This window comes from Mustela lutreola, chromosome 3, assembly GCF_030435805.1.
Source record: "Mustela lutreola isolate mMusLut2 chromosome 3, mMusLut2.pri, whole genome shotgun sequence".
Lineage (NCBI taxonomy): Eukaryota > Metazoa > Chordata > Mammalia > Carnivora > Mustelidae > Mustela > Mustela lutreola.
The window spans coordinates 85,198,527-85,224,090 of NC_081292.1; the positions used below are offsets into that span (position 1 = coordinate 85,198,527).

Here is a 25,564-nt window from a genome sequence, read left to right on the forward strand (position 1 = left end):
AGAGGTCTATGTCTGTCACTTATTTTCAAACAGTTGAGGAAAAAAATTGTGTCTGTGGGAAGAGAAGGGGAAAGAGAGCACATAAAAACATTAAAATATTAACATTTGATGAATCTGGGTGAAGGTACATGGGAATTGTTTGTACTGTTTCTGTAACATATCTGTAAATCTGAAATTAAGCCAAAAGAAAAAACTAGAAAACAATGTACTTTTCAGTTAATGGTGTTAGGATATTTTATCTATATGGAAAAATTAAACCCCTATCTCACAAATACATAAAAATCAATTCTAAGCAAATAAATGCTAATTATGAAGAGCAAAATATTAACTTTAAGAAAACATAAGGTATCTTTATGACCTTGAGATATAAGAAAGGATTTTTTTTTAAGATTTTATTTATTTATTTATTTGACAGAGAGCGATGTCACAAGTAGGCAGAGAGGCAGACAGAGAGGTGGGGAAGCAGGCTCCCCGCTAAGCAGAGAGCCCACTACGGCCTCCATCCCAGGACCATGGACCATGAGATCATGACCTGAGCCGAAGGTGGAGGTTTAACTCATTGAGCCACCCAGGCAACTAAGAAAGGATTTCTTAAAACAAAACAAAGAAAGCAAAACCAAAGGACTGATAAACCTGACCAAAAAAAAAAAAAAAAAAAAAAAAAAAAGACAAGAAAAAAATGTCCAGAGAAAGACTAAAGATGAGCCACAGACTGAAAGACGATTCAAGTAACCGGTAAAATGTTAGCATCTAAAATTCAGAGACAAGAAAAAAAAACAATTAAAAATAGAAACTCCACAGAACAGTACTAGATTTGAGGAAGATATAGAGAAGAGCTCATATACTGTTGACATGAGAATAAACTAGTACAACTAAATTGGTGGCCAAACTGGTAATATTTAGAAAGATCAAAGGATAGGACTGAAAAAACTCATTTGAGTGCTCAGAGGAAGACAGGAATAAGAATGCTCACTAAGCAATACCCTTAACAGTAAAAATTTAGAAACAGGGGTGACTGGGTGGCTCTGTGTGTTAAGCCTCTGCCTTCAGCTCAGGTCATGATCCCAGCATCCCGGGATTGAGCCCCACATTGGGCTCTCTGCTCAGCAGGGAGCCTGCTTCCCCCTCTCCCCCCTGCTTACCTCTCTGCCTACTTGTGATTTCTCTGTCAAATAAATAAATAAAATTGCTTAAAAAAAAAAAAAAAACAGAACAAAACTCAGAAACAACCTAAGACTAAGAAGATACAATCAACAACACAAGACTGTTACAATTAGAATAAAAAAATTAGAGCTCCAAGTACCAATCCATGCCAAAATTTTTTAAGCACACTATTTAATGAGTAGTTCCAGTTTTGCCAGTTGAAAAGTTCTGGAGATTGCTGCAAACATGAATATACTTAACCTTACTCAACTGTATAGTTAAGATGATAATTGTTACATTGTATACATTTTGCCACAATTAAAAAGAAACCCCTCAAAAGCCATATATAAACGGATCTTTATACTGTTCCTGAGTACATATATATGGTAGCAAAAGTATAAGTATAAAGACATTTGTGCAATACACTCCAAAATTAGGATAGCAGTAATCTCTGGACAAAGAAGAAGAGGCCTAGGTACTGACAAATTTTTTTTGGAAGGGTACTGACAAATTTTATTTCTTCGATCAACCTGAAGCAATAATAATTTACTAGAATTTGAGAGAGCTGTGAGTGGATGTATGTGTATTCACACATTTTTCTGCTGTTTAAAATTTTTCTTTTTAAAAGGAGGAACATCACACACAAAAAAATGAAAAATAAAAAAGAAAATAATAAAGTAGAAAGAGAGAATGGTAGGCAATGTTTGGGGAAGTAGTTGAGAATGAATGAGCAAAGAGCCAGATATGACCTGGAAGGCAGGGTTCAACACATAAAGGACAGGTACACTTGCAAACTCAGACTTTACCTGCAGCAAGAGGTGCAGGCAAGTGCAAGGCTGGGAAATAAGCATGAACATCACAGATAAAAAGAGGAGGAAAGCAGCAACACTGATGATGAAAGACCAAGAAATCTGAAGTGCCTCAACTAGAAAAACTGGGTTCATTTTATTATAATTCTGTAATTTTATTTACTTCCAATTAACCAAAATCAAAAATCGACTACAAGCTAGGAACTATGTGAGGCCAATGGGATCTAGCACTGACAGCCACAGTCCCAGATCTCTTGCAGCTTACAGTTTAACAGCAAGACACAGAAATCAGATTATGAGAAGTTCTTTAAGAAAGAACACCACAAAATTTTCATTAACATTTTGCTCTACCAGGATCTAGCCAAACGACTCTGAGCAAAGAGTGTTTTCTTTTACACTTTGCATTATTTCGGTGTGAAACGTGGAACTAAACTACATCAGTGATGTACAACTTTTTGTCCATCCCAACAAATCTCAGTGAGCAACACGTAAAAGCTTACTACAGGAAGAATTCACCAAACAGGGGAGAAAGAAGAGGCAACATGAAGAAGAAATCTTCTTGCCTTTTCTCTGCCCTCATCTCCATTCTCTGGTTCAGAATCCTTGCTGACCCACATTATTTCCAAATTTGGGATTCTTTTTTTTTTTTAAGAGTTTTTTTTTTGTTGTTGTTTACTCATTTGAGAAAGATACAGAGACAAAGCACAAGCAGAGGGAGAAGCAGAGAGAGAAGGAGAAACAGACTCCCTGCTGAGCGGGGAGCCAGACATGGGGCTTGATCCCAGGACCTGGGGATCATGACCTGAGCCGAAGGCAGACACTCAACCACCTGAGCCACCCAGGTGCCCCAAATTTGGGATTCTTAAACTCCATGAAACCAAGCTATCGAGACTAATTTTAAAACAAAACAACCTACCTGTATGATTCCTGAAACACCTTTAAATCAAAGATCAAATGCAGTTTCAGTGTTATGCAATTTATATCATTTTGCTTACTAAAAATTCATGTTTATCTATTAACTTTGCAATCAAAATAGTTGAGAATCACTGTAAAAATTAAAGGTAGCCAGAAATTCTTTGCTATTCGCCCCACTGAGAGGTATAGTCTAATTTTCCTCCCCATTTAACCTTCCTTTAGTTCATCTAGAGCACTGTTTCAGAATATCAGACATGATTCTATCCCAAGTTAAAAAAAAAAAAAAGCAAAAAAGAAGTACTAAACATAAGGTATAAAATTTTCAACTTGATTTCAATACCTTTAAATTTTAAAGCCTCCTAATATCAATAACCAGTTCCTTGAACAAAAAGGAAATGGCCACACACATTTATAACTATATATATATATAAATGTTACCCATTTATATAACTATATATATATATAGTTATATAAATGGGTATATATATATATATATATAGTTATATAAATGGGTAACATTTATATATATATATAGTTATAAATGTGTGTAACATTTATATATATATATATATAAAATAAATAGGTAACACATATTTCATAGATGTGAAATACAAATGATAAAACAAGAAAATAAACCAAACAAAAAAATTTTTTTAAAAAAGCAAACTAAAGACATCCATCAAAAAATAAAATTTAAGGGACGCCTGGGTGGCTCAGTGGGTTAAAGCCTCTGCCTTCGGCTCAGGTCATGATCTCAGGTCCTGGGATCGAGCCCCGCATCAGGCTCTCTGCTTAGCAGGGAGCCTGCTTCCTCCTCTCTCTCTGCCTGCCTCTCTGGCCGCTTATGATCTCTCTCTCTGTGTCAAATAAATAAATAAAATCTTTTTTTAAAAAATAATAAATAATAAATAAATAAATAAATAAATTTAAAATATGCTAAACACGATGCTGGTGTAACTATGGGAAAAGTATATTTATACATAATTACACACCACTAGAAATCAATTCCACCTTGCTTAAGAGGTAACTTGACAAATATAGTAATTTTTTTTTTTTTAAAGATTTTATTTATTTATTTGACAGAGACCACAAGCAGGCAGAGGCAGGCAGAGAGAGAGGAGGAAGCAGGCTCCCTGCCAAGCAGAGAGCCCGATGTGGGGCTTGATCCCAAGACCCCGGGATCATGACCCGAGCCGAAAGCAGAGGCTTTAACCCACTGAGCCACCCAGGTGCCCCAAATATAGTAATTTTTATTCATATGCTTTGACTTAAAATTCTATATGAAATTTGCCCTCAGAACAAAACATAAAGAGTAGTCTGTAGGCTGCCTCCAAAGCTAGCTATGAACAATTCTTCTCACTCAGGACACAACCCCCACTCCCCAACAAGGGATGGAGGCTATTTCCTCTCCACTTGAATCTGGGATGGCTTAGCCATTTATTTTGATATATGGTATAGTATGTTGGTGCAGTTGTGGGAACAGCATTCTCAGAGGCCAGATGGCTTCTCTTCTTTTTAGCTCTCTTGGTAGTCAACCACCAATTAAGACACTACCAGGATGTAAAGAAGTCACAAAGGCCAGAGAATGGCCAATCCTAACTGAATCAAGATACCTGGGCAAGAGGCGCAGTCCATCATCACGTGATACCAGCAGAACGACCAAATTAATGAGAAATCATGACAAAGAACGAATCAGTTTGAAGCCATTGAGGTTATTTTTGCTTTTTTGTTTTATAAAGATTTTATTTATTTATTTGACAGACAAAGATCACAAGTAGGCAGAGAGGCAGGCAGAGAGAGGCGGAAGCAGGTTCCCTGCTGAGCAGAGAGTCCCATGCGGAGCTCGATCCCAGGACCCTGGGATCATGACCTGAGCCGAAGGCAGAGGCTTTAACCCACTGAGTCACCCAGGCACCCCAAAGCCATTGAGTTTTGCAGTGACTAGGGACACCTGGGTGTCTCAATCAGTTAAGGGGCTGCCTTCAGCTCAGGCCATGATCCCAGGGACCTGGGATTGAGTCCCACATGGGGCTCCTTGCTCAGGGGGGAGCCGGCTTCTCCCTTGCCTGCCCCTCCCCCTGCTTGTGCTTACTTTCTCCCTCCCTATGTCAAATAAATAAATAAAGTCTTAAAAAAAAAAAAAAAAGGCAGTGATTCGCTATATAGCCAGAGATAAGTAAAGGTAAGAAAAGCAGGTGAAAATGAAAACTCTGGAGAAAAATGTTTAGCAGTACGAAAACTTAAAGGACAACTGCCATACATTCAGGTAACTATGTCATATATTTAAAACATTAGGGGCACCTGGCTGGCTCAAGAGGTCATGATTTTTGGCTTTGACTCAGGTCATGATCTCCAGGTCCTGAGATCAGGCCCTGCATCAGGCCCCTGCTTGGTGGGGAGTCTGCTTCTCTCTCTCTCTGCCCCTCCTCCCTGTTCATTCTCTCTCTAAAGTAAATAAATAAAATATTTTTTAAAATGTTTTTTAAAAAACATGAAATAATTTTAAAATACGTGAATTAGGGGAGCCTGGGTGGCTCAGTCAGTTAAGCATCTGACTCTTGATTTTGGATCAGGGTCATGATCTCAGGGTCATGACATCCTGCCCTGCATTGGACTCTCCCTTTCCCTTTCCCCACCTCTTTAAAAAAAAAAAAATTAAATTAAATTAAATACAAGATTGTATCCAACAGCTAACATCATCCTTAATGGGGGAAAACTGAGCTTTTCCCCTAAGGTCAGGAACAAGGCAAGAATGTCCACTCTCACCACTGTTATTTAACATAGCACTGGAAGTTCCAGCCACAGCAATCAGTCTACAAAAAGAAATACAAGACAATCAGATAAAGAAATTAAGGAAGGTATAGGTAAGGAAGAAGCAAAACTTTCACTATTTGCGGATGACATGATACTCTATATAGAAAACCTGAAAGCAAGTCCACCAAAACACTGCTAGAACTGATAAACAAATTCAGTAAAGTCGCAGGATACAAAAGCAATGTACAGAAATCTGTTGCATCTCTATACACCAGTAATGAAGAAAGAGAAATTAAGAAAACAATCTTATTTCCAACTGTATCCAAAACAGTAAGATGTCTAAGAATAAACCTAACCAAAGACTCATAATCTGAAAACTGATGAAAGAAATTGTAGAAGACACTAAGAAATGGAAAAACATTCCACGCTCATAGACTGGAAGAACAAATACTGTTAATTTGTCTATAACACCCAAAGCAATCTACACATTTAATGCAATCCCTATTAAAATACCAACAACAATTTCCACAGAATTAGAACAAACAACTCTAAAATTTGTATGGAATAATAAAAGATCCCAAATAACCAAAGGAATCTTCAAAGAGAAAAATAAAACTAGAGGTATCACAATTACATGCTTCAAGTTATACTGCAAAGCTGCAGGGATCAAAACAGTATGGTACTGGCACAAAAAGAAACAGATTAATGAAACAGAACGAAAACCCCAGAAAAAAACCTACAACTACATGGTTAATTCATCTTTGACAAAGTGGGAAAGAGTATCCAGTGAGAAATAGTCTCTTCAACAAACGGTACTGGGAAAACTAGACAGTAACACGCAAAAGAAAGAAACTGGACCACTTACTCAGATCCTACAAAAAATTCAAAATGGATTAAAGACCTAAATGTGTAAACTGCAAACATAAAAATGCTAAGAGAACAAAACAGTAACTTCTTTCACATCAGCCATATGAACTTTTTCCTAAATATGTCTCCTGAGGCAAAGGAAATAACAAAAACAAACTGAGACTAAATCAAAGTAAAAAGTTTCTGCATATGAAGGAAACAATCAACAAAACTAAAAGGTAACGTATGGAATGGGAGAAGATATATCCAAATAACATTATCTGATAAAGGATTAGCATCCAAAATATATAAAGAACCCCAAAAAACAAATAATCCAATTAGGCAGAAGGCATGAACACACAGACATACAGATGGCCAACAAAGATGCTCAACATTACTTCCCATCAGGGAAATGCAAATCAGAAGTACAATGAGGTATCACCTTGCACCTGTCAAAATAGCTAAAATCAACAAAAGAAACAACAGGTGTTGATGAGCATGTGGAGGGAAAAAAAAAAAAAACCCACTTGCACTCCTGGTGAGAATGAAAACTGGTGCAGCCACTGTAGAAAACAGTATGAAGGTTCCCCCAAAACTGAAAAACAGAACTCCTCTATGATCCAGCAATCACACTCCTGGTTATTTACCCAAATAATACAGAAACACTAATCCAAAGGCATACAAGCACCTCTATATTTACAGTATCTCTATTTATAGTAGCTACAATATGGAAGCATCTAAAGCGTCCCTAGATTGATGAATGGCTAAAGAAAATGGTGTGTGTGTGTGTGTGTGTGTGTGTGTGTGTGAGAGAGAGAGAGAGAGAGAGAGAAAGAGAAAGAGAGAGATAATAAATATTATTTAGCCATAAAAAAAGGAAGGAAATCTTCCCAGTTGCAATGACATGAATGGTCCTAGAAAGTATAATGCTAATAAGCAAAGCAAGTCAATCAGAGAGAGACAAATACCATGATTTCACATCTATATGTAACAAGAAACAAACAAGCAAAAGGGAAATAAAAGAAACAGAATTAAGAACTTATAGAGTCTTGGGGCGCCTGGGTGGCTCAGTGGGTTAAGCCGCTGCCTTTGGCTCAGGTCATGATCTCAGGATCCTGGGACTGGGTCCCGCATCGGGCTCTCTGCTCAGCAGGGAGCCTGCTTCCTCCTCTCTCTCTCTCTGCCTGCCTCTCTGCCTACTTGTGATCTCTGTAAAATAAATAAATAAAATCTTAAAAAAAAAAGAACTTATAGAGTCTTGGAGAGAACTGATGATTCCCAAAGGGGAGTGGGTAGGAGGACGGGTTAAATATGTAATGAGGTTTAAGAAGTGCACTTTGATCAGCATCAGGGATGTATGAAGTGTTGAATCACTATACTGTACACATGAAACTAATACAACACTACAAGTTTACTAACTGGAATTAAAATCAATACTTAAAAAATAATAAAGTACATGAATTACACTAACAGTGTATAAATGAAAAAACAAGCCTAATAAAAAACACATACACTATGGTTTTATTTATCATAAGCTTTCAAATGTTCATCAATATATACCCAAAGATAACCCACAAATAATGTTTTAAATTCACTAGGTCTTTTTACCTTACATGTTAACAGCAGAATATTTTAGGAAAATAAATGAGTTCATTTTGTGTCACCACTTTACCGCCCTCTATTTTGGGTTATTTGCACTTACTCTCTTCCACACCCCATCAGTGGAATTCCTAACTGAGTAGGTCTATCATCCTATTAACTCTGACCACTCATTCTTCAAAGAAATAAATTTGACTGAATCATTAATCCTCATTCAAAGTTCTTCACTCAGAAAAAACCCTATTCCACAATTTTAACTGAACCTATAATCCCACTAGCTTTTACAAAACCAGCAATTACACTCCCACTATAAATACTATCATCAAAAATGTCAAGAACACAGGATTATTGACATCAAGGAATATGATTTACATTACAAAAACTTTAGAATGGAATTATGTCCATCAGAGAATATGAACTGGTAATACAAACAATGACTTAATATTGAAAGTTAAGTCACAGAAAAACATCAGAATATTCTTTTGCTGAAATGAAGCTTTATCATGTACAGCAATTTTAACTTTTCTCTCTAAAGTAAGCATTTTAAGAAATTATGTAAGATTAAAAATTATTTCAATTTTTTTTAAGTTTTTTTTTTTTACTTTATTTATTTGACAGAGAGAGCGAGAGAGAGAGCATGGGGGAAGAGCAAAGGGAGATGGAGAAGCAGGCCCTCTCCACTGAGCAGGGAGCCCAACATGGGGTTCAATCCCAGTACCTGGGATCATGACCTGAGCTGAAGGCTAAGGCAGACAGACACTCAACCGACTGAGCCACCCAGGCACCCCTAAAATATACTTAAGTTTATAATAATTGCTTAATATTCAATTAAGAAAAGACAATACACATTAATATGCTTGTAGAACCCTATAACTTAAAATCTGGTATATGGGTTGCCTGGTGGCTCTGCTGCTCCCCCTGCTTGTGCTCTGTCAAATAAATAAAATCATAAAATAAATAAATTATAAACAAATAAAATCTGATATGTATTCAGCTCACTGAAATGCTTTGTAATAGACTTCAAATTTTTTTTTCATCTAAATCTAAGACAGCATAAACTATGATGGACTATTTTTTTAAGATTCTATTTATTTGTGAGAGAAAGAGACAAAGCACATGGGCATATACAAGCACACAATCAGTAGAAGCAGCAGGCAGAGGGAGAAGCAGGCTCCTTACCAACCAAGGAGTCCAATGTGTGACTTGATCCCAGGACCCTGGGATCATGACTTGAGCCAAAAAGAGATGCTTAACTGACTGACCCATCCAGGTGTCCCTATGAGGGACTATTATTAAGAAATTTAAAAAAAAAAAAATTAAACACCACCAATTGAACTATACAACATATACCCATTTTAGACATTCAAATGTGTCTTAGAACTAATGAAATATGGGGTGCCTGAGTGGCTCAGTCAGTTGGGTATCTGCCTTCAGCTCAGGTTGTAATCTTGGGGTCCTGGGATCAAGCCCCATGTCAGGCTCCCTCCTCAGCTGGGAGTCTGCTTTTCCCTCTCCCTCTGCCCCTCCACTCTGCTCATGATCTGTTGTGCACAAAAGCACTCTCTCAAATAAAACCTTAAAAAAAAGAACTGCTGAAACATGGTAAATAAAAACATCTGAAAAAAGCAAAATTCAAATCAAATATTGTTCATCTGAAGGAAAAGCCTCTGGAATACAGGTTTTGTAAAGTATCTCAATTCTGTTTTGGGAGATGCATTATGCACAGAATATTAATTATGCTACTGGAATTCAAGGTTACAACCAAAACCACTCTGCCCCTAGACACTCCCCAAAAATTCTGCAACTATATGAATACAGTTAATCTGCTGTATACTAACTCAGCCAGATAAGGAGAAAATAATGTGTTTATTTAATGAATGCACCTGAACATAAAATTTTTAGTACTATTTTACTTCAGAAAAGTGAACTAAAAAGCAATTTGTGAGTAAAACATTAATTTATAAAGAAGGAAAACTAGATTTCATTTAAACCATTTGTTTTCTAATTATTACACCACTTAAATACAAAGCACTGTAAGAAAATGATGGCAATACATAATTGGTATATCAGATGCTTACCTTCAATCTTCCTCTCAACACTTACAAACCAGTCCTGTAGAAGGTGCTGCTAATTCTGAATACCAACACAGAATCCTTTCCCCAAGATTTTACACTCAGATGTCAATGATGACAACCACATAAGCAGATAATTCAACATTCAAACACAACGCAGTAAGCTGTTGAAGACTGCTCAGATACACAATAAATATCTCAGTGTGATAGGGAAACAAAGGGAGAATACAGAAGTTGCTATTTTCCAGGAAAGCAGCTAACAATATTTATTCCAGAACTAGAAAAAGACCTGGGGAAGTCCCTTAGAATAAACTAAGAAGTGGAGGAAAGTTAGGTAAGCTGCAATATACTGAGGTTCCTTTCTAGGATGAATTTCTAAGTTAAATTAAAAATGGCATACACTCTGGAAGATATGAGGTCTTCTGACAGAGACCATTTAAATGAATATAACTGCTCTCCTATGAGCCCAAGTAGCTTGCAATCAGAAAACCATATTAAGCAAAATAAGGAAATATCCCTCTAAATTGCCACTTACAAGGTAAGCACTTGAGAAAATTAAAACCTTTACAACTTAAGTGTTACTTCTCAGAAAATAACCACTTACACCAATATAGCTTAGTAAGCCACAACTGATAAATTAGGTAACAGGTGATACTAACATAGATAACAGAGTAAGCCAACTTATGCACTGTTTATATTCTTCAAGAATATAAACAATTTGTTTATATTGTTTATACCACAATATTTAACTGAAAAATCTGCATCATAATTACAGTATTACAAATCTCAAGCTGCTGAGAGTATTATCTGGCTATTTAGCTTTTTTAATGGGAAGTTTAAACCTTATACCTAGCAAGAGGAAGCTTGGACTCCTACAGCCCTCTACCATATGATAAAGATATAAAATAATCATAGCCAAATCATCAATTAGAAGTTACATTATGTATCATTTCTCCCCCTTTTGGCTAAAATCAACTGTAGAGTTTACATATGTCAACCTGACATTTTCAAAACAAAGAATCAGCCTGACAATGAAATGCATACCAAAAGCCATACTGTGCATCTTAATAATGTGGAAAGGATAACTGGACTTAATCAAAATTTAAAACTTTGGGTTTTAAAAGATACCATCAAAAAAGTGAAACAGATAACCTACAAAATTGTAGAAAATACTTACAAACTATACATATATAAAGAACTTATATCACTATATAAAGAACTCTTACAACTCAACAAGATAAAGATAGCCTAATTTAAAAATAAGAATCTGAAGAGACATTTCTCCAAAGACAATATGGAAATGACCAATATGCACGTAAAATGCTCAACATCATTAGTCACCAGGGAAATGCAAACCAAAACCACAATGAAGTATCACATTACACATACCAGAATGGCTACAGTCAAAAAGTCAGGCAGTTTATGTGACATGTGGAGAAATCAGGACTCTAAAACTACTGGTGAGAATATAAAATGGTCTCCCATTGGAAAACAGTCTGAAAGTTTCTCAAACAATTAAAAATAGAATTACCGGGGAGGAGCAAGATGACCGAATAAGAGACCTAAATTTCGTGTGGTACCAGGAATTCAGCTAATTACCAAACCATTCTGAACACCTACAAACTCAACAGGAAATCAAAGAAAACAGCAGCAATTCTATGAACAGAAAAGCGACCACTTTCTGGAAAGTAGGACATGTGGAGAAGTGAAACCAAGGTGGTATTTGGGAAGACAGAATGTGGCAGGAGAGGGTCCCTTCATCTCCGGCTACAGGCAAGTGATAGAGAAACCAAGCACAAAATCAGAACTTTTAGAAGTCTGTTCTGCTTAGGGATGTTACTCCTGTGGCTAAGCAGGGGGTGGAACCCTCACTGGGACAGTGTGGCCACAGGACCCTAAGGATCACAGAAAGACTGGGGGTGCCAAAGTGTGGCAGAGCTCCCAGGTATCAGAGCAGGGAAGCCAGCTACAAAGACTGAGTCAAGGAAGGGGCCCTCAGCTAGGGGTTGCCATAAACACTGAACCGCGGCACAGCTGGACCACTACTCCTCAAGAGGGGATCCAACAAGCAGTAGATCGGGGAAACTCCGTTCCTCCCCCAGGGAAGAACAGCACCTGAGCACAAAGAGGAATCTGCTGGGTATGTAAACCCCAAACAGGTCATGTGCCAGAGACAGAAATGCTCAGTCACAGGCCAGGTAAGCAAGGAGTGCAGCTGGAGACCAGGGAGACAAGAGTAATTGACTATTTTTCTGTGAGGGCACACCGAGGGGTGGGGCCCCAAGTTCTCGGCTCTTCTGGGGCTAGAGATTGGGAGTCCACCATGTTCATTCTCAAACACGAAAGCTATACAGAAAGCTTTCAGGAAAAAAAGCTACTGAGAGCAAACCCTAGAAGGGCAGTGCAATTCCACCTCAGGCAAGGACATTTGAGAATCACTGCAACAGGCCCTTCCCTCAGAAGATCAGCAAGAACAACCAACTAAGACCAAGTTTACTGATCAATGAGAACCACAGAATACCAGGGCTGGGAGAATACAGCACATAGAATTCATAGCTTCTTCCCCATGATTCCTTAGTCTTTCAAAGTTAATTTTTTTAATTTTCTTTATCTTTTTCTATATTTCTTTAGAAATATTCTTCTTTCCAAGCAACATCTTATCAATTACTTTTTTTAAAAAATCTTCAATTTCATTTTACAGTCATATTCTATCCCTTTGTTGTATTTCGCCTTATTTTTTGTATATACATAAGCTTTTCTTTCTTCAAAATTTGGGATGCAGTTACTTCTAACAGACCAAAACATACCCCAAATCTATAGTATGGCTTTGTTTTAGTCTCCAGCATAGTCACATTCTCTCCTTTTTTCTGTTTTCTGTTGTTGTCGTCGTTTTTGTTTCTGTTTTTATATTTTTCTTTATTTTCTCAACCAACTTATCTTACCCTTTTTATCTTATCTTATCTTATCCCTTTTTAAAATGTTTTTTAGTTTTTGTCTCTACAGCCATATTCCATCTTACTTGCCCTTATTTTTACATATATATGTTTACCTTTCCTTAAAATTTTGGAAAGCAGTTTCATCTAACAGACCAAAATACACCCAAAATCTAGTGTATGGCTATGTTTTATTCATCACTCTGATCATATTCTTTTTTTTTCCCCCTTTCTTTTCCCCCCAGGTTTCAGATCTCTTCTGATTTGTTTAGAGTGTATTTTTCTAAGGTCGTTGTTACCTTTTAGCATTTTGTTCTCTCATTCATGTATTCTTTTCTGGACAAAATGACAAAACGGAAAAACTCACCTCAAAAAAAAAAAAAAAGGAACAAGAAGCAGTATCGACAGCCATGGACCTATAATACACAGTAAGATGTCGGAACTAGAGTTTAGAATGATGATTATAAAGACAGGGACCTGGAACAAAGCATAGAAGATACTAGAGAATAGAAAATACTAGCACAGGAGATACTAGAGAATCCCCTTCTGGAGAAATAGAAGAACTAAAATCTAACAGGTCAAAATCAGGCAAAAGTCAAAATCAGGTGCAATAAAAAAAATGGAGGCTCTAACTGCTAGAATAAATGAGGAAGAAATGAGAATTAGTGATATAAAAGACCAAATGATGGAGAATAAAAAAGCTGACCAAAACAGAGATAAAAAAAACTACTGGATTGTGAGGGAAGACTTTGAGAGATAAGTGATACCAAAAGATAAAACAGTATTAGAATAATTAGAATCCCAGAAGAAAAAGAAAGTGAGGTGCAGAAGGTATACCAGAGCAAATTATAGCAGAGAACTTCCCTGATTTGGGGAAGGAAACAGGCATTAAATCCAGGGGGCACAGAACCCCCCCTCAAAATCAATAAAAATGGGTCAACACCCCATCATCTAATAGTAAAACTTACAAGTCTCAGAGACAAAGAGAAAATCCTGAAAGCAGCACAGGACAAGAGGTCCATAACATACAACTGTAGAAACATTATATTGGCAGCAGACCTATCCAGAGAGACCTGGCAGGCCAGAAAGGGCTGGCATGATGTATACAGAGCTCTAAATGGGAAAAATATGCATCCAAGAATAGTATATCCAGGTAGGCTGTCACTGAAAAAGGAAGGAGAAATAAAAAGCTTCCAGGACAAACAAAAACTTAAAGAATTTGTGAACACCAAACCAGCCATACAGGAAATATTGAAAAGGTCCTCTAAGCAAAGAGAGAGCCTAAAAGTAACACAGACCAGAAAGGAATACAGAAAATATACAGTAATAGTCATCTTACAGGCAATACAATGACACTAAATTCACATCTTTCAACAGTTACCCTGAATGTTAATAGGCTAAATACTCCAATCAAAAGACACAGGGTATTAGATTGGATTTAAAAAGCCAAGACCCATCGATATACTGTCTGCAAGAGACTCATTTTAGACCCATAGACACCTACAAATTTAAAGTAAGGAGGTGGAAAACCATTTACATGCTAATGGACATCAAAAGAAAGCTGGTGTGGCAATCCTTACACCAGACAAATCAGATTTTAAGCCAAAGACAATAATAAGAGATGAAGAAGGAAACTGTATCATACATAAAGGGTCTATCCAAGATCTAACAATTTTAAATAACAATTTTAAATATCTATGCTGCTAACATGGGAGCAATCAATTATAAGCCAATTAATAACAAAATCAAACACATAGATAATAATACAACAGTAGGAGGGGACTTTAACACCCCTTCACTTAAACGGACAAATCATCCAAGCAAAAGATCAACAAGGAAATAAAGGCTTTAAATGACACACTGGGCAAGATGGACTTCACAGATATATTCAGAACATTCCAACCCAAAGCAACAAACTACATATTCTTCTCTAGTGCACATGGACAGATCATCTAAGCAAAATTACAACAAGGAAATAAAGGCTTTAAATGATACACTGGACCAGATGGAATCACAGATATATTCAGAACATTCCATCCCAAAGCAATAGAATACACACTCTTCTCTAATGCACATGGAACATTTTCCAGAATAGAACATATCCTGGGTCACAAATCAGGTCTCAACCAAGTACCAAAAGACTGGGATCATTCCCTGCATATTTTCAGACCCCAATGCTTTGAAACTAGAACTCAATCACAAGAGGAAAGTTGGAAAGAACTCAAATCCATGGAAGCTAAAGAGCATCCTACTAAAGAATGAACGGGTCAACCAGGAAATTAAAGAATTTTTTTAAAAAATCATGGAAAAAAATGAAATAAAAGCACAATAGTTCAAAATCGTTGGGATGCAATGAAGGTGGTCCTGAGAGGAAAGCAGGTAGCAATACCAGCCATTCTCAAGAAAGTTCTCAAACACACAACCGAACCCTACACCTAAAGGAGCTGGAGAAAGAACAACAAACAAAACCTAAACCCAGCAGGAAAAGAGAAATTACAATACAGATTAGAACAGAAATCAATGAAATAGTAACCAAAAGAACAGGAGAACAGACCCACAAAACTAGGAGCTGGTTCTTTGAAAGAATCAATAAGAATGAAAAAACCCTGACCAGATGTATCAAAAAGGAAAGAGGAAAGACCCAAATAAAATCACAAATGAAAGAGGAGAGATCACAACCAACACCAAAGAAATACAAACGATTATGAGAAGATATTATAAGTAACTATATGCCAGCAAATTAGACAATCTGGAAGAAACGGACGCATTTCTAGAGACATATAAACTACCAAAACTGAAAAAGGAAGAAATAGAAAACCTGAAAAAACCCATAACCAGTAAGGAAATTGAAGGAGTCATCAAAAATCTCCCAACAAGCATGAGCCCAGGGCCATATGGCTTCCTAGGGGAATTCTACCAAAGATTTAAAGAATACTTATTCTCCCAAAATTGTTCCCAAAAAATAGAAATGGAAGGAAAACTTCCAAACTCATTTTATTAAGCCAGCATTACCTTGATCCCAAGACCAGACAAAGACCCCATCAAAAAGGAGAATTGCAGACCAATATGCCTTGATGAACATGGATGCAAAAATTCTCATCAAAATCTAGCCAATAGGATCCAACAGTACATTAAAAGGATTATTCACCACCACCAAATGGGATTTATTCCTGGGCTGCAAGGTTGGTTCAATGTCCACAAATCAATCAATGTTATACAACATGTTAATAAAAGAAAGAACAAGGTGTACCTGGGTGGCTCAGTGGGTTAAAGACTCTGCCTTTAGCTCAGGTCATGATCCCAGGGTCCTGGGAACGAGTCCCACATCAGTCCCACATGGGGCTCTCTGCTTGGCAGTAAGCCTGCTTCCCCCTCTCTCTCTCTCTGCCTGCCTCCCTGCCTACTTATGATCTCTCACTCTGTCAAATAAGTAAATTAAAAAAAAAAAAAAAAAAAAAAGGGACGCCTGTGCGGCTCAGTTGGTTGAGCAGCTGCCTTCGGCTCAGGTCATGATCCCAGCATCCTGGGATCGAGTCCCACATCGGGCTCCTTGCTCAGCAGGGAGCCTGCTTCTCCCTCTGCCTCTGCCTGCCATTCTGTCTGCCTGTGCTCGCTCTCTCCCCCCCTCTCTCTGATAAATAAATAAAATCTTTAAAAAAAAAAAAAAAGGAAAGAACAAAAGCCACATGATACTCTCAACAGATGTAGAAAAAGCATTTCAAAAGCGCAGCATCCTTTCTTGATTAAAATTCTTCACAGTGTAGAGCATATCTCAATATGATAATAAGCCATATAAGAAAAACCTACAGCAAATTGTCATTCTCAATGGAGAAAAACAGAGCTTTCCCCTAAGGTCTAGAACACAGCAGGGCTGTCCACTATCATCATGCTATTTAACATAGTACTGGAAGTCCTAGCCTCAGCAATCAGACAACAAAAAGAATCAAAGGGCATCCAAATCACCATAAAAGTCAAACTCATTCTTGGCAGATGATATGATATTTTATGAGGAAACCCAAAGCACTCCACCCGAAAACTGCCAGAACTCATACAGGAACTCAGTAGTGTCAGGATACAAAAAATATCAATGCACAAAAATCAGCTGCATTTCTATACACAACAACAAGACAGAGAAATTAAGGAGTCAATCCCATTTACAACTGCACCCAAAACCATAAAATACCTAGGAATAAATCTAACCAAAGAGGTGAAGAATCTGTACTCAAAAAACTATGGAATACTCAAATTCAAATACTGAATAAGACAAAGAAATAGAAAAGCATTCATGCTCATAGATTGGAAGAACAAATACTGTGAAAATGTCTGTGCTACCTAGAGCAACCTACATATTTAATGCAATCCCCATCAAAATACCATCAACTCTTTTCAATGAAATGGAACCAAAAAATCCTAAAACTTGTATGGAACCAGAAAAGACCCTGAGTAGCCAGAGGAATGCTGAAAAAGAAAACCAAAATTTGTGGCATCACAATTCTGGACTTCAAGCTCTATTACAAAGCTGTAATCATCAAGACAATATGGTACACATAGATCAATGGAACAGAACAAACCCTCAACTCCATGGTCAACTAGTGAAAAGAAAACAATACCTTCAACAAATGCTGTTGAGAAAATCGGATCGTCACATGCAGAAAAATGAAACTGGGCCATTTCCTTATACCACACATAAAAACACTCCAAATGAATGAAAAGACCTAAATGTGGGACAGTAATCCATCAAAATCCTAGAGGGGAACACAGGCAGCAACATCTTTGATCTGGGCCACAGCAACTTCTTCCTAGAAACACTGCCGAAGGCAAGGGAAGCAAGGGCAAAAATGAACTACTGGGACTTCATCAAGATAAAAAGCTTTTGCACAGCAAAGTAAAGAGTCAGCAAAACCAAAAGAAAACAGACAGAATAGGAGAAGATATCTGCAAATGACCTATCAGATAAAGGGTTAGTATCCAAAATCTCTAAAGAATTTATCCAACTCAACACCCAAAGAATGAAGAATCCAAACAAGAAATGGGCAGAAGGCATAACCAGACACCTCTGCAGAGAAGACATCCAAATGGCCAACACATGAAAAAGTGCCCAACATCACTCGGCATCAGGGAAAACAAATCAAAACCACAGTGAGATACCACTTCACACCTGTGAGAATGGCTAAAATTAACAAGTCAGGAAACAACAGATGTTGGTGAGGATGTGAAGAAAGGGGAACCCTCTTACACTGTTGGTGGGAATGCAAACTGGTGCAGCCACTCTGGAAAACAGTATGGAGGTTCCTCAAAAAGTTGAAAATAGAGCTACCCTACAACCCAGCAACTGCACTACTGGGTATTCACCCTAAAGATACAAATGTATTGATCTGAAAGGCACGTGCACCTGAATGTTTATAGCAGCAATGCCCACAATAGCCAAACTATAGAAAGAGCCTAGATGTCCATCAACAGATGAATCGACAAAGAAGATGCAGGGTGTGTGGGTGTGTGTATACATACATACATACACACACATATGTATATGTATGTATATATATCCACATCCATGCAAATGGATGTGGACAGAACTAGAGGGTATTATACTAAGTGAAATATATATATGTGTGTGTGTGTGTATATATGTATATATGTATGTGTGTGTATATCTCAATTCATCAGGTTATGCTTCCTAATTCTGATAGAGATGAGTATCTGTAAACGTCCTAGCACTCCCAATAACCTCCCCTCCCATCCCATCCCCAAAATAAGCTCAAGAGAAAAATGCCAGGTATTATAAGAATCATCAAGGAAAACAATTACTGCGTATTTGCCTGCAATACCAAATCCGAGCAGTCATGCGCGCGTGTGCACACACACACACAAAATGTGTAAATGTTAACAAGATTTAGCTATTAATATCAACTGTCTTAATTTTTTTGTTATTCTTTCAACATAATCATTTACACCTTAGTTTTAATTACTTATAACGCTATTGCACTCATCGAAGTGTCTTGTCTTGATCCTTAATGGCATTTATTTAGGAAATCACAGTTAAGTTTCTACAAAATAAAAGCAAACAAAAAGTTTATAGAATATAGTGTAATAAAGTAGTAGTATCAAAGAACTTGAAAGCAAGAAACTAGCTCTGGACTCAACATCTAGCTAAATAATTTTGTAAAAGTCATTTCATATCTAGATTAACACTGCTTATCTGTAAAATGAACTTGGCCCAGAGTCTAGAAAATCCATAACATCCTTTCCATTAGAACTACTATTTCAAAAAAACATATGTAAAGTAGGCCTTAAGGATTTCTCTCCTGTGGTCTGAAACTGTGCTGAGCTCTAACTCAAACTAAATATAACATGTGCTCTTACAAAAATCAGCGAGACTTTGTAAATAAGAGTTAAGTCACTCACAAACACCACTCCTGAAGTTCCTTCAAATTTTTATTTTTTTATATACTTTATATATTATATATAAAATACATTGTTATACCATATATTTTCATATATATTTATAATTATCAAATATTATTTGAAGGTAATAATGTTACCTCAAAGACTTACTCTTTAATAAAGTCAATTACATTTGAAACATTCTTTTGAACACTGAATTTTATTCCATTTATTCTAGTCTACAAGCCTCATATATCCACTTCGAAGTTTTGTGTCAAGCAGCTCCCTATATAATTGTCAAGTAAATGTCTCCACTAAGGATAATCTTTGCTCTCCATAGTTTCCATTTGCATGACCTTCAGTTAGCATCATTTAAGTAACACACCAGTTCCCCAACAACATGGGTAAAGCTTCAGTTAGCAGTCTCCTGTGGGTGACTGCATTAAGTACAAACTTTGCTGCTAGCTCCCTAGTCCACAAATCACTATGTAAATAATAGAGGAGCATCCTAACCAGAGGCCAATCACTTCACATCTTTCAAAATCTGTTGGTGCACAGACTGCACATCTGTTAGTTACATATAGACAGCAATGCTTATAATAGTGTTGCCTCCCTGTCTGCCAGGGGTAAACTCATGTGACATTCTCATTTTTTTAAAGACTTTATTTACTTGAGAGAGAGAGACAGTATGAGAAGAGACAGCACAAGTTGCAGGGGGGCACCAGAAGAGAAGCAGAGTCCCCACCAAGCAGGGAACCAGATGCAGGGCTCAATCCTCGGACCCTGAGATCATGACCTGAGCAGAAGACAGACACTTAACCCACTGAGCCACCCAGGCACCCAAACCCATGAGACACTCTATAAAAACGGCCAAAAAAGGAAATTAGCCAACAAAGATCAAAGTACAACAAAGAAATGAAAACTGAAAGAGCAGCAAGAACAAAAACTGGTAACACTGAAGTGAAATGTGAATCAGATGAAAATAGTTGAGAAGAAATACTCGACCATAAAGTGTAGACTGTAGACAGACTGTAGATGAACAGCCATATAAACTTTGTGAATGAGAGCTTATGGATGTATATGAGAGAAGTAATTTAAGAAAAGGATGACAATGTTCCAGAGGAAGTAAAACACTTCACAATCAACAAAGTCACAGATTACTTCCTAACATAAAAAGCACAAAGGATAAAATACTGAAAATGATTCCACCTTAGAAGTAGGACAATTCATCAAAGCACTGAAAAGATGCTTGCCCCACATTATATTAGAAAACAGAAGTACTATTCAAACTACTCCTAACAAGTATTTTTAAAAAAATAAAACACTCTAATTCTTGATGTTTCATGTTTAGAGTACTAAACAAATATTAGCTTTGTAATTTTTTTTTTCATTTTCCTATATACTTGTAACCACAGGAAGAGTTTTTAATGTCTGAACAAACATTTTCAAAAGTCACAGAATAATAATTTTTCTTACTTAATAAAATTGTTTTGGGGGCACCTGGGTGGCTTGGTCAGTTAAGCATCTTACTTTGGCTCAGGTCATGATCTCAAGGTATTGGGATCAAGCCTCATCAGGTTCTGTGCTCAGCAGGGAGTCTGTTTGTCCCTCTTCCTCTCCCAAAGCCCCCTGCCAACTCATGCTCTCTCAGTCTCTGTCTCAAAAAACTAAACAAGCAAACAAAATCTTAAAAAGAAAAAAAAAAAGTGCTTTGAACAGTTTCAGTTTGAATGGTCATTTTTACCATTCTGTAGTACTATGCAAAGGGATGTCTGCCTGTATAATAAGGTTGTATCATTTAATCATATTGTCAAGAGCAAGCATGTATCAAGAGTATGCAGGTTCTTAATGGACAAAGAAAAATATCAGGCCAGTTAGTATAAGTCTCAAGAGAAAAATGCACTTACTAGACTACTACAATTCGGTTCCATTGTTTAGTTCCCAGATTGTAGGTTGTAATTTACATATGCAGATCTCTTCTGTTCCAATCCCCAGATTCTGCCCATATGTCTTCATCTTAAAGATGGGGAAAATCATGTTGTCCAACCTTTTCATAGAAAGGATGGGGAAAGCAAGGCTTAAGAGACTCAGTGGCATGCCTATTATGCCTCAGTAATCTATCAGGGGCGAGGAAGGAAATTAAAACAATACTAATCTAGTTCTCGTTCCTGTATAACACAATGCTGCCCACTTCTGAAAAGGGCAATTAAGTTTTATTTTGGTTTTGTTTTTCAACCATATGGCTTACACAGACCCACTATCAAAGAAAAAAAGACTCCATTTTTTCCTGAACCTCTCATTAAAGATATTTTACAATCATCAGCATTCAGACTACAACAGTGTAACACTACTGTAACTTAAGTGATAAGAAATTTTTAAATGTTTCATGTTACAATGTATCCTAGATGGGATCCTGAGACAGAAAATGTACATTAGTTACTCTAATGTACAATCTTCTATGTACTATCTTCACAACTTCCCTGTAAAACTACAACAATTCTAGGGCACCTGGGGGGCTCAGTGCTTTAAAGCCTCTGCCTTTGGCTCAGGTCATTATCTCTGGGTCCTGGGATTAAGCCCTGTATCTGGGCTCTCTGCTCAGCAGGGAGCTTGCTTTCCCCCCTCTCTCTCTGTTGTGATCTCTCTCTCTGTCAAATAAATAAATAAAATCTTTAAAAAAAAAAAAAAACTAGAACTATTCTAAAATTAAAAAAAAAAAATTTAAGATTTTATTTATTTGAGAGAATAAGAGAGAAGAGAGAACATTACAGGAGGGAGGGTCAGAGGGAGAAGCAGACTCCCTGCTGAACAGGGAACCCCATGCAGGACTAGATCCTGGGACTCCAGGATCATGACCTGAGCCAAAGACAGTTGCTTAACCAAATGAGCCACCCAGGTGCCCCCCCAAAAAATTTTTTGGAGTATTTTTTTTGCACAAATTTTTTTATCTATCTTTTCTTAGTGCTAGGATATAATTAAGTTTTTTAATCAAAGATACTAAATGTACTAATAAATTACTATTCCTTGAAGTAGTTTTTCTTAAGCTATGTCCTATGAAATCCTCTTGAACCCCAGAAGTAACTATGCCTCTTGGAAAAGGGGAACCCAGGCAGTGGGTCTCCACCATAGCCCCATTTCCATTCATAAGAATCTTAACAGTCTGAAACAAAGATTCTGCTAGAATGAAAAGTGTGGAAGTCACTCTTAAGCATAAAAGGAAGTAAGATTCATGGTTTGAGGAATATTCACAAATTTGAGGGAAATTCACAAATTCACAGTTCCTCATAACAGAAAGAACATTAGACTGAGAACAAAAAACCCCAAATTATAATCTCAAGTCTATCACTATGTATAATCTTGTATTTCTTTAGGCCTCAGTCTTCTCATCTGCAAAGCAAGAGAACCAATAGTTCCCATTCTAATCAGAATTTTTTCTCCCCAATTTTCTTCTAATAAGAGGAAGGGTAAAAGTATATGACTTAGATAACGCACATTAAAATATACTGCCTTAGAAAAGATCAAAAAGTATTTGTCAGGTGTCTCTTCTTTTTGGCCTACCAAATAACTAATTTTATCCAAGATTATTTTGTCTATGTACATTTCTAAATGATTCTCTTTTTTCAAAGTTTATTTATTTCTTTTTTTTAGTAATCTCTACACCCAAAATGGGACTTGAACCCAAGACTACGAAATCAAGAGTTCCATGCTCAGACTGAGCCAGCCAGGCACCCCCAAACATGTACATTATTACATCCATCTAGCTCATCTCACTTTAAATTTCCAGTTACATCACATTTATTTCACAAATATATACTGACTATTTCCCTTTCATGCCACCAAGAAGCAAATACAAAAATATAGCTAACAGGAAGTTTAATTTAAAAAGCCCAGGGATGCCTGGGTGGCTCAGTGGGTTAAAGCCTCTGCCTTCGGCTCAGGTCATGATCTCAGGGTCTTCGATCAAGTCCCGCATTGGGCTCTTTGCTCAGCGGGGAGCCTGCTTCCTCCTTTCTCTCTCTCTCTCTGCCTGCCTCTCTGCCTACTTGTGATCTCTGTCAAGTAAATAAATAAAATCTTAAAAAAAAAAAAAAAAAAAAAAGAAAGAAAGAAAAGAAAAGCCCAAAGCTGCACTCCTATCCCTCTCAAGTCAATACTGTCAATACTGTAAGGCACATAAAATGAATAGAATAGTGAAATTTACCAGGGCAAGTTTTTAGCAATAGTTTCAAAATGAATTTCAGTGGTTTAAGAAAACCCAAATGCCTAAATTACATCCTTATTAATTATGCTAAGTCTTCAAATTTCATAAATCTAAGAACAGTGAAAATGTAACATTGTGATGCTGAAGTATAAACTAGAAAACATAGGCATTCGATGTATAAGGAAATGTGCCAATAATCAGCAACATCTTTATAATTTATATTATAAAATGTCTAAAAGTGACTTAAAAAAACCTAAAAGTGGTTAACAAAAAATATCTGCCATTAATGTCATCTAATATTTGGTCTTTCCAAAATATCTCCACACTTTCTTATAGGTATAATGTTAGGGGGAAAAAATCATGTTTAAATAAACAATGCAATCCGCAAAGTGAAAACTATCAAATTAAAATGCACCATTTTATTATTAAATTTTCAAGAACCCATAGGTACTAAGCACAATGCTTAAAAAGATATGACCCATTCACAAGCGCACTGGATTTCGAACAGTTTTAACAGTAAAATCTCATTTTTTAAATAATCCTTTACTAGTTCGCTCTGACCTCAAGTATTTTCCCAACGCTAAAACTGTTAAGGATCCCATCACCTATGACATCTGTAAATAAAGATGAGCCTTAAAAGACACATTCATTAAAATGTATGTTGAATGTATTCTGAGGTATTACAAGTTACAGTAACATACAATGCAACCATTCTTTAGCACAATATAGGTTTAAAAATTCGTTCTATTATGCAATGACGGCGTAAAAAACTAAATCACACTGTTCTATAACCTGGTTTCAATAATGACTAAGAAAAATGAAAGAGCAAAAGCGTATGTTTAAGTAGTCAAACTTAACATTTTCATTTTTAACATTTTTTAAAATGGTCATGCTTTGAAAATTTCAGCGTTAATATTTAATTTCAAAGTCTGTGCTCACTGGAAACCAAGCACTGTACACCGTACAAGAGAACAGCTTAACAGCCTATCTAAAACACCACTTCAATTAGCTTTTCCTTGCTCCATGCTTTTACTTGCACTAGTTTTGTATTTAAATGAATAAAAAGACAACACGAATTCAGTCAGGTAAGAATAGTCATCATTTTTCCTCTATTACAAAGAGCAACAGTCTTCTTCGTGCTCTTCTCCTCCACCCCTTTAAAGGCAAGTCCAAGAGAACGTAATCCCCACACTACCCAGGATGCCCCTTACCCCGAAACCCTTCCGTGCCTGAGTTTGACACCGCCCACCGTGGGCCTCCTCTCCTCCCTCCCACACCGTCTTCCGCTCCGCAATCGGACCCGCACCAGCCAGACCCAGCTAGTGCGCCCGCGCCGGAGCCACCCCGCCCCCAGCCCGCGGGCGCGCGGCCGACGCGCAAGCACGACCCGCCGCCCCCGACGGCCGCCCCGGGCCCTCAGCGCCGGCGCCCTGCTCGCCTGGACCCTCCCCGCTCCCGGGCTTCGTTCCACTGGGAGCCAGGTGTCCGAGAAGGCGCACTCCGGATTCTCCCATAAAGTCAGGACTCGGCCGCCAGAAGCAGGCAGAGGGGCAAAGCCGGGCTGGAGTGGGAATGCAGGCAGCCCAACCCGGGAACAGACCTGTGGAGACCGCCATCTTCTCCTGCAGCCCGACGCAGCCGCCTGCACGCACAGCGACGTCAGCGCCACTTCCGGGAGCGCGCTGCCCCGCCCCTCGTCCTCCGCTTCCCGGAGTGCGTCAAGTGGGCTCCGCCCTCGGAGGCCTTCTTTCAGGTCACTTAGCCCAAGGGTATGCTGGAGCTCAGGGCTGTGTGGGTGGCCTTTTAAGATTCCTCTCCTGATTCAAAGTAAAAATTAAAAGAAAAAGTTTATTGGGACATCTTTTGAGTCAGTTATCATAATGTAGAACAAAAAGAGAGAATATTTTT

At 37.5% G+C, this 25,564-nt stretch overlaps 1 protein-coding gene across 3 annotated transcripts in view; it reads right to left on the reverse strand.

Moving 5' to 3' along the window:
• The window catches only part of UBE2V2 (ubiquitin conjugating enzyme E2 V2), a 61,840-nt gene extending 36,509 nt beyond the window's left edge, over positions 1 to 25,331 (reverse strand). The window contains exon 1 of one of the 3 annotated variants that reach the window (XM_059166485.1): positions 25,257 to 25,331. In XM_059166485.1, the coding sequence (XP_059022468.1) occupies positions 25,257 to 25,272 (16 nt within the window). In that variant the 5' untranslated portion in view covers positions 25,273 to 25,331. Of the gene's footprint in view, positions 1 to 21,362; positions 21,387 to 24,867; positions 24,889 to 25,256 lie in introns of those variants that run through there. The other 2 variants (XM_059166487.1, XM_059166486.1) reach the window with 2 other exon arrangements.
• Between the last annotated feature and the right edge of the window lie 233 nt (positions 25,332 to 25,564).